Here is a 12,613-nt window from a genome sequence, read left to right as displayed (position 1 = left end):
GGCCTTGACATCATAGGTATTTCCTCCGCATAAAGGGCTAGTTGCTTATCGCAATATACCATGTCCTTGATCCATAATTTAATAGCTGGGGCTAAGACACTTTCCCAATGTAGCACCACTCGACGCTTAGCCAGCAGGAGTGCAATACGTACAAATTTTCCCACTGCTCTTTTCAACTCCGGCAGAAAACACAGCAAGCACACAGAAGGTGAACATAGCAGCGCGGCTCCCGTCATGTCTTGTAGCCGCTGCACCACATGCTCCCAAAACATTAACACACGTCTACATTCCCATGCAAGGTGAAGGAAGTCAGCGTCAGGTTGACCGCACCGCTTACAGTTACTCGTGTTTCTAAGTCCATACTTATGAAGCCTGATCGGGGTGTAGTAAACTTGGTGGACGTATTTAAAATGAATTATGCGCAAATTCCCGTTTGAAGTAAGGGACCCTGTCAGTCTACAGATATGCTCCGAATCTGTGTCTGATAATTGGTTCCAGCGAGCAAGACTTCTTTGCGGCGCATGAACCCTCTCCCCACTCACCTCCCTATACAGTTTAGTGATAAATTTGTGCCGCAATGGGGCTACCAGTAGTAGCTGTAGGGCTTGTATTGTTGGTGGTTTGTCTGGGTTTGTATGATAGAGCTCCCTAATTGCGCGCCTCAACCTGAAGATGGTAAACTGAAACAGTAGTGAGGGATTTGTAATGTAGGACAGGTGTTCCTCCGTAATAAAACGCCCCTCCGGAAATATAGCCCGCATGTTTACGATCCCTACTTCTCTCATGGTTTTGATGGGGCCGTCCTCTTGTGTGACAGAGAGGGCTGCATGGTGTGCTATGGGCAGTGCTAGTGCGTATAAAGGTAATTTATCAGTAGGTTTTCCTATGGCCTGCCACGCTCCTATAGTTGCGTCTACTGAATTAATTTCTGAGCGGGGTGTGTGCCTACGCGTATGTGTGATAACCCCCGCCGTAAATGTAAGTAGCACTGGGTTATGATCTGACAACGTGTGAGGGAGTATCGCCACCTTCGTGACCCAACCATTCACCTCTGCATTTAGAAGCCAATAATCAAGGCGAGACCAGCTATTATGTGTGGGTGTGGGATGAGTTCCCACCTTAGCTGTACCATTCCATAACCTCCACACATCCACTGGCCCAAATTCCAACAAATCGTCATTGACACTCCTCGCAATCTTAGGTGTGCGTAGTCCTTGGGGCTTAGATTTGTCCAGCTGAGGATCTAAATATGTATTAAAGTCACCTCCCCATCCCGTGGCTACCTTAGGCCATTCGCGCATAGTGCTATACAGTCGTGTAAAGATCTCTGGGTCGTCTGCTATGGGACCATAGATGTTGATGACGGTGACGAGGGAGGTGCCCAATTTACCGTGGACCATGGCGCATCGTCCATCTTTATTTGTGTAGGTGCGTATAGGTGTGAAGTGTACGCCCCGCTTCACCAGAATGAGCACCCCTCTAGCATATGTGGAGTATGATGAAGCCAGTTTGTATCCCGTGCATCTCAGTGCAATCTTAGTCTCAGAAGCCGCAGTGAGGTGCGTCTCCTGTAGGAGAGCGATCTGGACGTCATGGCGGTCTAAATAGGCAAACACTTGTCTGATATTTTTTTGGGAGTGTTGAGGCTGCGTACATTCCAGGTTATGCAATTGTATTTCTCACCCATGTTCGTTCTTATGTAACTGAGCCGCCAATGTCATTTGTGTGCTGACATCCACAACAGGTGCATTCAACAGGTGTCTCATCATTACATTCGGTATGGTCACAGCGAACAATCCTAACATTAACCAATGCCCACCCCCTTCAGCAATGCCAATTCGCCAAAGCCATACCTGAACAGTGCCCATCCCCCCACTCCCACCTCCCCCCAACAATCCCCATAGAAATGGAACATCTTGTGTGGGGTACACACGGAGACAGGAGCACCAAGCCAGTGGACCCAGTGACAGCGGTCACATGGGGGTCACCTTAAAGTCACAATGACACCCAACTCCGCCCTCCCATGTCAACTATGAACCAACTCAAACGTGTATAATTAGTGCAAAAACAATTTTTTTGTACGAATGTTACCCCCACCATGTCTAGGGATTACTGACAATATACATCATGAGTTTAGGTTGTGCACTTATCTGCGTGCGTATGGATTGTGTCCAAATCCATCCAGGAGTCAACAACCCCTGCACTGTTCTACAAAGTATATATGACTGTTATTCTGCATCCAAAACCTGCTCCTGAGCCTCCTGCTCGCCCCTGGGCGATCGTCTTCGCGGTTGTTGTGCGCCTCTTTGTTTAAAACATTTTTGCACCTCCTTAGGGTCACTGTAGAGTCTGCTCTCGCCCCCCTCCGTAACACAGAGACGAGCCGGGCAGATCATTGCCTAAGGAATGTTTTGTTCGCAAAGTGCTTTCTTGACATCCACGAATTTCTTCCGGGCCTCTTGCACTTGTTGCGTGAAATCTGGGTAGATGGATATCGTCATGCCTTCGCGTGACAACGTTCCCAGTTCCCTTGCCTTTCGGAGTGCCGCATCTTGATCTCTGTAGTTCAGGAGTTTTGCTATGATGGGACGTGGTCTCGCACCAGGTGGTGGGAGCGGCGCCAGTGACCTATGCACCCTTTGAACAATAAAGACAGACGAGAAGGTGTCTTTACCTAGCAACGCAATCAGTAGAGACTCAATATAGCGTCCCATGGGACCTGTATTGGTCGATTCTGCAATCCCCATGAAGCGCAGGTTGTTGCGTCGAGACCTCGCTTCTAAGTCTTCTGATTTCGCCATGAGTGTCGCCAGCACTTTGTCCGTTCTTTCCTGTTTGGTTTTCGTTTGGCGCTGGGCATCCTCGGCATCAGAGATCCACCTCTCCGCCATATCTATCCGCTCAGTGTGCCGGACCAGCCTTTCGGACATGTGGTGCACTCTGTAGATCAGTGAATCAATCTTTCTGTCTATGTTGCTTAGCGTCGCTTGGATCATCCAGAACATGGTTTGAAAGTGCACTGCAGTAGTGGGCTGCGTACTCACTGCAGGCTCTGAGGTTTGTTCCGTCCCAGGGTTGTCTGCCATTTTCTTTGCCTGCACAAAATTGAGTCTGGGCTGAATTCGGTCTGGTTTGCCCATTATCACTGTTCAGTGGCCTACAGAGCGCCAAAGTGTTAAATTCTCCACAGACAGCCCCAGGTGTCCCGTTCCTCTGGTTATGCGGTGCAATGTGTGCGCAGTCCGTGGAGATGGTCGTACTCGGGCCCCTAGTGTGCTTACAATAGAGCAGCAGAGGCTCTTCAGAGATGTGCCCCTCTATTGCACAATCTGCATAAGGTTTGTGGGTGTCAGAGCCAATGATACAGCCTGCCTCAGTAGCTGCAATTAGCTGGCTCACTCGGGACGTCAGTTCCTGGCGGGCATACAGGGGCAATGTGCGTGGATCAGGGCCTCCAGCAAAGGGTTGCCCGCTGTGCGATCCCACACCAGCGCCAGCGGGGGCCGGATGGTCCAGCTAACAGCAACGCCAGTCAGAGGGGGGTGAGGGGCACAGACGAGCAGCCCTCCAGCAACGTCAGGCCACTCCAGCTGGGCCCAGCTACTCCTGCCAACAGCCAGGGAGGGTCGCGCCAGTATGAGGCAGAAGTACCATCCTAGGTGCAGGACCCACAGCTCTGCCCGACACTGCCGCGGTCCGTTCCGTCTCTGTCGCAGCTGGGCCTCAATTACGCTCGCGGCCTGCCGCCGTAGGCCGCCCTCACCTCTACTCCTGTGCGCGGTCAGGCCCCCCGCCCCCGCAACGCTGTCACCGTCAGCCGCGCAGCTTCACCAGCAGTGTCCCCACAAGCAGGAGAGGGACAGCACAGGAGAGGGCCTCACCGCCTCTGCCCCCTCGAAGCCGCCGCTGCGTCTTTCAATGACCCTGCAACCAGCACCAACGCCGCTACCTACGTCTTCAAGGGAGGTAGCACTCTCGGATGTCTGCTCAATCGGATGGCACTGTGCTCCGGTGAGTGGATCTGCTGATTCTGGCTGACAATACAGGCTGAAGAAGGAGGATAAATGTAGGATTGGTAGGCGACCGCAAGGAGCTCGCCTACGAAGCGGCCATCTTACAGGTCCGGCTAGCTCTGCCCCCCAACTGGACCCTATATGACAGCCACCTTCGAGTCTACTACCATCACCAACTGTTTCAATACCTCTGCAACTTTTCCAGCATCAACCTTTTGTCTGTCTATAACATATTCAATGTCCATGGTGATGCCGGGGGTATCCTTGGTATTATCAGGCATCCTACTGTCTATAGTCTTATTGTTACAGTGTCTAATGGTATCACCCGGTTTCTTACAGCCTCAAAAAAAGACATTGCAATATGCCTCATCAGGGCAGAATGTGAAGAGAAAGATCCAGATTTGAATCAGATCAAGGCATTTTTCAGTGAAGACTAAGTTCATTCAGACAGGCGGGAAGCTACAAATCCAAGGGATTTAAATATTCAATATTTGGCTTATTAGAAGCAGGAGCATGATTCTTCATCAAAACAAGCCTTTCTATGAGTCGCCTAAGCTGAAAAAGCTTAGGAGCATGTCAGAGGTCCCAATGGTGCAAATACTACTGGATATGCTGAATTCCTTAAGTACATGGTGAATGATATTTATCAATGAGTACGTCCACTGTCCATTCCGTAAACTTCGTTTGCAACACTCTCAACAAAGCTGCCAGTCACAGTGCCTGCTAGAATGGAACTTTTGGAAGGTAAACTTCACCTTCGAAACTCAATAGCAATACTGATAGAGACGTTCTTTCAAAGAGGAGCATCAGCAGAAAGCCAAAGATGGATAAAGGACCTGTTAGTTACCCTATTTCTGATGATGGAGTTGCCACTGCTAATGTTTCAGATGATCAGACAGGGTCACCACTCAAAGATTTAGAATAGGATGAATTCATTATACCTCCAACTGCCAGTCTGGAGCCTGTTCCAAAAGATTCACCACCAGGCAATATAAGCAGATTGCATGCCTCGACAGAGAAAGCATTACACTGCTTCAGTTTGTCTATTTCAGCGGTTGAAAAGTCATGTTATCTGATAGAGACTTCTAGCTGCATATTCCTTAACTTTGAATTTCCCTGGCTTCAGGCTGGATCTGGAAACTTTTGCTCGAGCAATACCCCTTGCGTCCGCCTTCAGTAGGCTCCATTTGGCTCTGCTTGACATTGTCAGCAGCGTCAATTAAGGCGTCGCTGTCGCCTATATAGTCACCACCCAAGCACAAGGACATCATTTCTTTTCTTTCCCTGCCAGTTAAGCACCAATCCGGGAAGAGCTACCCCTCTGTTGCTTTTTAACAGGACTTTTTTACTTTTTGTCGACTACGGAATTTTTTCCAACATCATGTGCAAGGATGTCTTCGAGGAAGGCAGGGTTTAAACCCTGCGGTTGCTGTCACTGCATGATGTCGGTTACCAACCCCCCACCTTGTCTATCTCTGGTGTCTTGAGTGCGACCACGATTCGAAGTCGTGTCCAGACTGTCGGTCTATGGCTCCGAAGGCCTTGCGCAAGCAGGCTTTGAAGCTACTTGTGGCCCGGCAGTTGAAACATCCAGTGAGACTCCGCGGAGCTCCCGGTCCTGATCAAAGAAGAGGAGGTCGCGGGAAGGCTCCCAGACCTCGAAGTCTTTTTCATCCCAGGCGGCCCTCCACTAAGACGGTTTGCGCCTGCTGTTGGCAAAAAATATATATTATACTGTACATAACGGTCTACTGGCCCTCTTTCTGCTTCTCTTTCTACTGCTCTTCTATTCAGTCTAACCCTTGCCCAACAGTGCTCTACTTTGGAAACTCTCAAGGGTTATCTTTCTGCTCTTTTTGTGGCTGCCAGACCAGCATTCTCGCTTTGTGTCCCCAATTGTAAATAGGTTTTTGAAGGGGTTGGTTATCTTGCTATGCCGCAATTGGACCTTAATTTGGTCCTCACTTATCTTATGTGTGCTCCCTTTGAGCCTTTACACAACTCTCCCCTCTGGCTGCTTACTATCAGGACAGCCTTTCTGGTGGCGATATAATTCTGCCCAGATGGTGAGTGAGTTGCAGGCACTGTCTAGTACGCCTCCCTACATGATGTCTTTCCAGACAAAGTGGTGCTTCGCATCTGTGCTTCATTCCTGCCGAAGGCGGTGACCTCCATCCTTCTGGGTCAGTCTATCACGCAGCCCACCTTCTTTGCTCTTGCGCATCCTTCTAGGGTAGAGGAGCGTCTCCACTGCCTTGACCCAAACAGAGCGTTGTCGTTCTACCTTAACCCCACAAAAGAGTTCCATGTGGACAACCAACTCTGTGTGGGGTAGTTGGGAGCTAAGAAGGGGCGGTCAGTGCAGAAAAGGACCATCTCTCGCTGAGTCGTTCTCTGCATTAAGATCTGCTATGCCCTGCCTAAGAAGCAACCCCCTGAGGGATTAAGTGCCATTTCCACCTGAGGAAAGGCTGCGACTATGTCCTTGGCTCGGGGTGTCCCAGTCCAGACAGCAATGTGGGCATCTTTGCACACATTTGCCAAGCACTACTGCCTGGACAGTCAGGTCCGCAGTTAAGGGCATTTTACCCATTCAGTCCTGCAAGACTTCCTAGTGTAAGGTATTGGTCCACAACCCACCGCCTGGATGGTATGGCTGTGTATCTAATTCAGAGGTAAGGAATCTGCAGCTAGCAGTCTCTATCAGATGAACAAGTTCCTTACCTTCGGTAACGCATTATCTGGAAGGGACTCCAGCTCCAGATTCCTTAACGCCCCACCCATGCCTCCCCACTTTGCTGGCTGATTTTGTTAGGACTAGGGTAACTCTCCTTTTTGAGGGCCCTAGTTTTTCACACGTTTTCATCAGTTATTTCGTGGCTCTGCACTTTTGGTGTGGAAAATCGAAATGTACTGACGTCTGTACGCCTGGGTGGCGCCTATATAGGCTACCGCGACGTCATAACCGATGCTGCCGACTGCGTCACACAGAGCCGAATGGAGCCACCCAACGGCTCATGCAAGGGTTATTGCTCGAACATAAGTTTCCGGATCCAGCATGACACCTGGAAATTCTAAGGTAAGGCTAGATAGAGTCTCTACCAGATAATGCATTACCGAAGGTAAGTAACTTGTTAATTTTAAACTGAAACAGTATTCACTACATCTGTGCAGTGGAGATCCCGTAATCCATCTGTGCCATGCACAGGTCCAATGAACAAAAGAGAGAACAAAGTGGGACTATGTAGAAGTATGTCAGTGTTCTGACAGTAGACGTAGTCAAGATTGCAAGTGGCAGCTAACTTTAATAGACAATTATGGAGCTGCACTGATTCCCATGGAACTCCCACTGAAGTCAAAAGACCATTGCTGGCAACCATGGGATCGCAGTGCCTATTTTAGTCCCCAAGTCCTGTATTTCAGCTGCAACATTTTTGGTTGGGTTGCAGCCAGTCACTCAAAGGTTGAGCTCCCATGGGACTCATTGGAGTCTCTCAGTCTCACAGGAGGCAGCTGGCCAAAAGAAAGCCCTTTTGGCTGTTTGATTTGCTTTACTTTTTAAAGTTACATCCCTATGGGACTCCTGCAAGCTTCATGTAAACCTAACTGTCTAGATAGCTATACCTTTTGGACCTTCATTTCTCTAAAACTACTGAACAGATTTGCATCTAATCACAGAAAGCATGCTTGCCTGGTACAGATATACCTTCCTTCTAAATTCGATGAAATTCTGTTGAGTTATTTTGTCTGTAGAGCTGTTCAAACATCCCTATGGATATTGAATGAAAAAAATTCAGTTTTTTACACCCCCTACTCTTGGCCCCCACTTGACGGATCACCCCAAAACTTTCCAGGACAGCCCTGAGTTGGATGAACTTTTTTTTAAATACAAGGTTAATGAGGATTTTTCAAACGATCCCTAAACCCCTGTGTGTTTATCAATGTGTGTTTATGTAACAAAAGCATTTAACAAGCTAGAACTTTTGACCGTTAAGAAAGCCTCTGATGGGACCATCTGAGCTTCTGGCCTGTGAGTGTCTGGAGTTTGGGTCATTTATAATGAGGTGAATAGGATGCAAAGGTGTTTGTAATTTTAAATGTTATTGAGAGTAAAAGTGCTTTCTATATTAACATAGTTTATGCAAGATTCCCAACTTGACACTTGGGAATCATTCAAGCATGTTGATGTATAGTAGAGGCCATGTTGGAGAACCAGAATAACTGGTATGTAACTTTGACCTTCCTTGCTAAGTGGTGTTAAGTAGTAAGGCGAGAGGTACGCGTTGGGAGTTGATGACAAGACATGGACAGTACATAGGTGTGGATCATTTGTAAACTTCTTTATGATTACTATGAAGTTTAATTGCCACAATCCTTTGCTTCCACTCTCAATACCATGAAGGTTTCTTTGCTTACACCTGTGGCTGTGTGGTTGTGGTCGAAGATCTACACTCCGGATCACAGAAGCACTGGTTTGGACATCCTGAAGAGATCTCCACATTGGCAGTGGCAAATGATGCTCAGGTAGCAGCAGTTTCTTTACTGTATTTCTTACTTGTCATATATGAAGAACAATTATATGCATTATAATTAGACTCCCAGGTTTATGGTATTTGTTTTTGACACTTCTTTCTATTTTTTTCTAATTTCTTTTGTTAAATTTAATCTCTGGTTATCCATATTTATTTCAGAGTTTTTGTTAAAAATTATACCCGAACTAATAAACTTCTACATTTACTTAACCAATAAATATACACTCATACTTAAATGCCTGACAGATTTTAATGATGTGAAACCAATAGATGATAGATCAGTACTATCATATAAAAACATACACATGTTACTTCCGTTCTTGTTGATCAACACAGCTATTGACCCGACAGTTGTAACTGACCGCATTCAAAAAAACTCCCAAAACAATGTTATTTCCCTTTTTATCCAGATTTTGAAATAAATAAAGAGAGGAATATCGATGGGGTTCTCTATATTTAGCTGTAAAAATTGGGGAAAAAATTGAAAGCTGTTAGCCTGAATTATATACTAACCACCATAATGATTTCAATAGTGCTTACTGTCACAATGCTTCCATTTTTTTTAGCACTTTATATATAAAAGGTTTACTATTGGAAAATGTAATGGTGCTCCTTTTAGTGACCTCGAGATGGATAAAAAGCTAAGTTGGCACTGCCAGAGTTCACGATTGTTATCTGCACATTGTACAAAGAAGACAGAGAAAAATGCTTAATTAACTGAGGCATTTTGCTGGCTATATTTATAACTATTTTCATATGAAAAGCAAAATTTAAATATATTATTATAAAACTCTAATAAATAAAAATGGGCTACAAGAACCGAAAAGATACCCAATACTTAATAAACAGGGCATTCTGTTGGCAATTAATATGGCCTCATTGCAGCATCTTTCTTCTACTACAGTTTAAGTGTTACTATATTTTAATTTCAATTCATATATATTTGCATAAAGTGACAGAGGAAATACACCCAGTTTCATCTATGCTATCCATTTCCATTACAGAATCTATAGATACTGTTTACCCTTAATTTTATGATTTATAAATTGTTTGATTTGTTCGATTCCAGCAATTCTAAATATGCTGTGCTGCATTGCCATATGTATCATTTAGATTGATAATCATTTGTGAAGATTCCTCACTTGATGTGCCGCAGGCACCAGACTGGATTTGGAAAATGGTTGAAACTATTTTATCTATTGGATGTATTGGGTCCATACTAACACCATGGCATCTGTGATGTTAGTTTCTCTTTTTGATGCCCCACAGATGCACAGATCCAGCACTCCTGTCGATTATTATAGTTTTTTAAATCAGATTTTCTCTAAATTATTTACTCCCAAAATTATTTGATGGAAGGGTGTCCCCACCCCAAGACTAGGGTTTTAATTACTCTAAAAAATGGAAGAGTCTTGTATATGTGCCCTACCTTCATTCCATCAACATCTGAAAGAAACCGGTTAGTATTAGATTCCTTACCTTAGAATATCCCCAGGCGTCAGTCTGGATCCGGAAACTTTTGCGTAGCAGTACTCCTGCGCGTCGGTAGGCGTCGTCTGTGGCTCCGCGTCCGTCGTCGGCGTCGTTGGCGCCAGGATGACGTCGCCGGAGTACTTAGACGCCGCCCTCGCGCGCTGACGTCAGTTCTTCTTTTTTCCGCGCCAGCTGCGCAGATCCCGAAAAAGTGGTACCCATAGTAAATTTTTGACTAACTTTTTCAATCCTGTTTAATCATTTTTCAAAGTCTTTTCGACTCCGAACGGTGCTGGTAGGGATGCCTGGATTTAAACCCTGTGAGGACTGCGACCGACTGATGTCGGTTACCGAGCCTCACCGCTGATGCCTTCACTGTCTGGGCTTCGACCACGACGACAAGGCCTGCCCCGACTGCCGAGCCCTGACGTCGAAAGCTAGGCGGGAGCGGTCCCGCAAGCGGCTCGAGCTCTGGCAGTCGGCCCCGCGCCGCGAGAGGTCCCGGTCCGGACGGAGGTCGAGGGACCGGTCGCGGTGTCGGAGCCATCATAGCTCCGGGAGTCGCCATTGGTCTTCGGGCTTGAAGTCGTCAGGTAAGCACAAGAAGTCAAAGAGACGTCATCGCTCTTCCGACTCCCCCCGACACGGCCGGGGGATCGGGTGACACCGCCCACGCGGCTCTGTCGGAGTCTCGGTCGTAGCGGCCTGCTTCATACCCTCCGGTCCCTGGGCAGCACGCGACGCCGGAGGAGATCGGGCTCTTCCTCATGGCCATGAGGTCCCTCTCTCCTCCCACGGGCTCCGCGGCGCCTTCGGGCCCGGCGGACCGTCTTGGGGCCCCAGCGGTTCGGGTGCTTCGGCCCAGATGCCGGCAGGTGCTTCGGCCTGACGCCGCCGACGCCTTTGGGTCCGGCGCCGCAGGGCCCATGCGGCTCTGTCGGAGTCCCAGGCGTAGCGGCCTGCTTCATAACCTCCGGTCCCTGGGCAGCACGCGGCGCCGGAGGAGATCGAGCGCTTCCTCATGGCCATGAGGTCCCTCTCTCCTCCGACGGGCTCCGCGGCGCCTTCGGGCCCGGCGGACCGTCTTGGGGCCCCAGCGGGTCGGGTGCTTCGGCCCAGATGCCGGCAGGTGCTTCGGCCTGACGCCGCCGACGCCTTTGGGTCCGGCGCCGCAGGGCCCATGCGGCTCTGTCGGAGTCCCGGGCGTAGCGGCCTGCTTCATACCCTCCGGTCCCTGGGCAGCACGCGACGCCGGAGGAGATCGAGCGCTTCCTCATGGCCATGAGGTCCCTCTCTCCTCCGACGGGCTCCGCGGCGCCTTCGGGCCCGGCGGACCGTCTTGGGGCCCCAGCGGGTCGGGTGCTTCGGCCCAGACGCCGGCAGGTGCTTTGGCCTGACGCCGCCGACGCCTTTGGGTCCGGCGCCGCAGGGCCCCGCTGAATCCGCTTCCGGATCCGGGTCATCGCTGGTTGACCTGACGACCTCACTGGCGCCGATCCCTAGGGTGTCACCTCCGGCGACGCCTTTGGGCGACACCGTCCCCGATTCCTCCCTCGATCTGGTTCCGGCCGCTCTCGACGCCGCTTGGAGAGTTCTACTTCAACGAACCGGCCCCATCCTTTGACAACCCTGATTATCAGGAGACGGGTGATGAGGTGTATTGGGAGGGGTCTGAGGACCCTCTGACACGTGAATGTCAGTCCCAGCAGGACTGGACAGGTGAACTTGGGGATGACAGTGGTCTGGACACTTCGCCAGCCACTGGTTTTGTCTCACCCCCTACCATGGCTACGGAGGAGGGTGCAACCTACAGTGTGGTGTTGACGCGGGCGGCCAGGGCCTTGGGCCTTGAGCTCCCCATCGCAGCCATGAGGACTAACTTCCTCACTGAGGTCCTTAAACCGCAGTCAAGCTCGGCTGAGCCTCTGCTGCCGTTTAATGAGGCCTTGAATGACGTTCTTTTGGGCACTTGGTCCAGGCCCGCTACAGGTCCGCCTGTAGATAGGAACGTGGCCAGACGCCACCGCCCAGCCCCGGGCGACCCTTGTTTCCTGTCCACCCATCCCACCCCCGAGAGCCTGGTCATCCAGGCCTCCAACTCCCAGACCGCATTCCCGACGGCTCCGCCCGATTGGGAATCCAAGAGGTAAGAGCAATACAGCGAAAATCAAAAAAGATACAGACACGGCACGAGCGTTAGGCACATTGCAGTTTAAAAACCAGTCCTTTCGAGGGAGCAGGGGTAGAGGTCAACCCTCTTACAGAGGATCTTATCAGAGAAAATCCTCCTACTCCTATAACCAAGGCCGATCACAATATCAACAGAGACAGCAGCATCAAGGTCGCCAGTATAACAACGGATCGGTGGGTGCTCCAATTGATCCAATTCGGACATTCATTGGAATTCAATTCAATTCCCCCGACAACTCCTCCTCGCAAGCTTCAACACAGGCGTTTACGATTACTCCTTCAAGAGGTCTCTTCAATGTTAAAGAAAGGAGCGATAGAGCGAGTACCAGCTGCTCACAGAGGAAAGGGATTCTATTCCCGCTTCTTTCTCATACAAAAGAAAGGGAAGAAATGGAGGCCCATCCT

The 12,613-nt window shown here is 49.3% G+C and overlaps 1 protein-coding gene across 1 annotated transcript in view; it reads left to right on the top strand.

Annotated features, from left to right (window-relative positions):
- The window catches only part of WDR90 (WD repeat domain 90), a 1,374,469-nt gene that overhangs the window by 938,487 nt on the left and 423,369 nt on the right, over positions 1-12,613 (top strand). The window contains exon 31 of the mRNA XM_086941318.1: positions 8,416-8,537. Coding sequence (XP_086797444.1) covers positions 8,416-8,537 — 122 coding nt within the window. The remainder of the gene's footprint in view (positions 1-8,415; positions 8,538-12,613) is intronic.

The sequence above is a fragment of the Lissotriton vulgaris genome, chromosome 10, assembly GCF_964263255.1.
Source record: "Lissotriton vulgaris chromosome 10, aLisVul1.2, whole genome shotgun sequence".
NCBI lineage: Eukaryota > Metazoa > Chordata > Amphibia > Caudata > Salamandridae > Lissotriton > Lissotriton vulgaris.
Note: the sequence above shows the minus strand (reverse complement) of the source record. Positions and strands in the feature narration are given on the sequence as shown.